Here is a 2,209-nt window from a genome sequence, read left to right on the forward strand (position 1 = left end):
GGTGGCGGACAGCGCACGTGCGCACACACGCGGTCTGCTCCGGTTATACGAAAACCAAAACGCTGCTGAACAGCATCACAGTCACACACGTGTTCAGAAAGAGATCAGGACAGGCCGAGCCCTCTGTCCTCTCGTCCGAGTCTGCACTCCCGGCAGCGCCCCTGCTAAGAGCTCCACTGTCCCGGTCTGAGCAGGCACACAAGTCTGGGGGTGCTGGACCATTCGGAAGGCCCTACACCAATTTCCAGAGGGAGGCCTCCGGAAATCATCCCCTTGCAGCACAGGAAATATGCCAATCCTGCATGAAAACAAGTACCTGCTTGTTTCTAAAACTACCTCTTTCTAACGCATCCATGCCTGGGAGTCTAGGCCTTTCTTCTCTTCATCAGAAGGGTACCTGATCACCAAAGAGAATTCCATCTCAGCGAATCCCCCAGCTAGGCCCCAGGGAAGGAGAACGCTGAGAAAGGAAAGCTAAGCAAAGCCTGGAGTGCTGAGCTCCGTTCCTCTTCCTCATCTCCCGTTTATTCACTCGACAAAACGTTTAATGGCTGCCATGATGTGCCAGGTGCTGGGCAGTATGTGTGAGGGACACAGGAAATGAGACGGATGACAAATAAACAAAGAAAGTAACTGTGCCATGTGCCGCATCCCCCCTGCCCCACTGGCCCACGTGGCTTGCTGTCATCACCTGTTGGTAACTCTGCTGCTGAGGTATCGTTTGAGGAACCAGCCGGGGCTGACTTGCAAACACATGGCCATCCAGGTAGAGGGGCGGCAGGTGGTTGCCTAGAGACAGAATCCAAGGAGACACAAGACGATCAGGTCTGTGGGCCCTGTGCTCCTGCAGCACCAGGCCCACTGACGACACCCTGGCTCCCCAGCAGGAAACCTGGACAGGCCGCGGCACGGGCCCAGGAAGAGGGCGGCCCTGGAAGCGAGGGCTGCCGTGGTCTCTCAGTCACGTCCCTCTTCATCTCCCTGCTATAGAGTCCACAGTGCAGGGTCAGAAGGATCTATTGGAACCGCATCACTGAGACTTGGGCAGCCGGGCCCTCGAATCCCCCAGCCTCTATTCTCAGGTGCCAACACAGTAACGAAGACGGGGACAGTAAGGGTGAACGTGGCCGCCACTGACTCGGGGGTTCAGCTGACACAAAGCACTTTCCAGGTGAGGCCTCCTCTTGTGGGTGCGGCTATGCCATCATCTCACCCGGCCTGCTTCACACAGCAGGGGGCCAGGCCTCAGAGCCGAGCTGCTCACTGGCCGGAGGCGACACGGCCCCTGCGCGTGCCCAGAGTCAGACTGAAAGCCAAGTCTCTGCTTGCTCCTCTCTCCGGGAGGCGGGAGGCGCCTCGCCAGCCCCGAGGCTCTGCTCCCCAGAACAGGGAAGACGGAAAGCAGGGAAGCAGGAAGTATGAGCTACCTGCGGCACGGGAGAACCCATAAGCACCCAGCCCAGAAACACCCCACGGGCACAGACTCTGCCTGCGGCACGGGAGAACCCATAATCACCCAGCCCAGAAACACCCCACGGGCACAGACTCCTAACGGGGTGTTCAGGGCTCAGCCCCACGCCTGAGAGGTGGCTCCCCGAGCCGGCTGTGGGGGAGATACCTGGTAGAGAAGCGGAAGGTGCCACGGAGGCCACAGGCATGGGCGGCATGGACACGCCGCCGAAGGAGCTGTAGCTGACCCCGCTGGAGGCGCCCACAGAGGACGGGGGCTGGATGCCCGAGCCAGCGCCTCCGGGCGAGCTCTGCTCCGGCAGACTGGGTGAGTTCTCCCAGGCCTTGCGTGCGGACTCCATCTGCGGAAGCGAGGGAGCGGTGAGGGAAGGTACCGCAGGAGGCGGGGGCGGCACAACCTAGGCCGAGGGGACGGGGCTGGCGTTACCTTCAGAGTGAGGTCGGCGGTGGGGAAGGACATCGGGGAGAGGCCGATGGCCCTCTGGATGTGGTGATCCCGGCGGAGGATGGGAATACTCTGCGTTAACCCGGCCTGGGGGGGGGAACAGGGAACCATGGAGCGCCAACAGGCATAGAGAAGCAAGACGTGTCACGAAACACCTTTTTGTTCACATGCACTTAAGACCACCAAGACGAAGCTGCTGGCTGCCGAGACCAGTTTGTCTCCTCACGGCAGCCTCCGTCAGTTCCCTGCACAGGAAAGTCCGTGGAGCCACCTCCACACCCGCAGCCTGAGCCC

At 60.8% G+C, this 2,209-nt stretch overlaps 1 protein-coding gene and 1 non-coding gene across 2 annotated transcripts in view; both read right to left on the reverse strand.

Moving 5' to 3' along the window:
• PRRC2B (proline rich coiled-coil 2B) overlaps positions 1 to 2,209 on the reverse strand; it is a 61,558-nt gene that overhangs the window by 7,768 nt on the left and 51,581 nt on the right. Inside the window, 4 exon segments of the mRNA XM_023536559.1 lie at positions 692 to 789; positions 1,619 to 1,811; positions 1,898 to 2,002; positions 2,142 to 2,160. Of these exon segments, the coding sequence (XP_023392327.1) occupies positions 692 to 789; positions 1,619 to 1,811; positions 1,898 to 2,002; positions 2,142 to 2,160 (415 nt within the window).
• Positions 954 to 1,039, reverse strand: LOC111745615. Its single transcript, XR_002782734.1, has one exon. It is a non-coding gene; the product is annotated as a small nucleolar RNA SNORD62 (small nucleolar RNA).

Source organism: Pteropus vampyrus, unplaced genomic scaffold, assembly GCF_000151845.1.
Source record: "Pteropus vampyrus isolate Shadow unplaced genomic scaffold, Pvam_2.0 Scaffold158, whole genome shotgun sequence".
Lineage (NCBI taxonomy): Eukaryota > Metazoa > Chordata > Mammalia > Chiroptera > Pteropodidae > Pteropus > Pteropus vampyrus.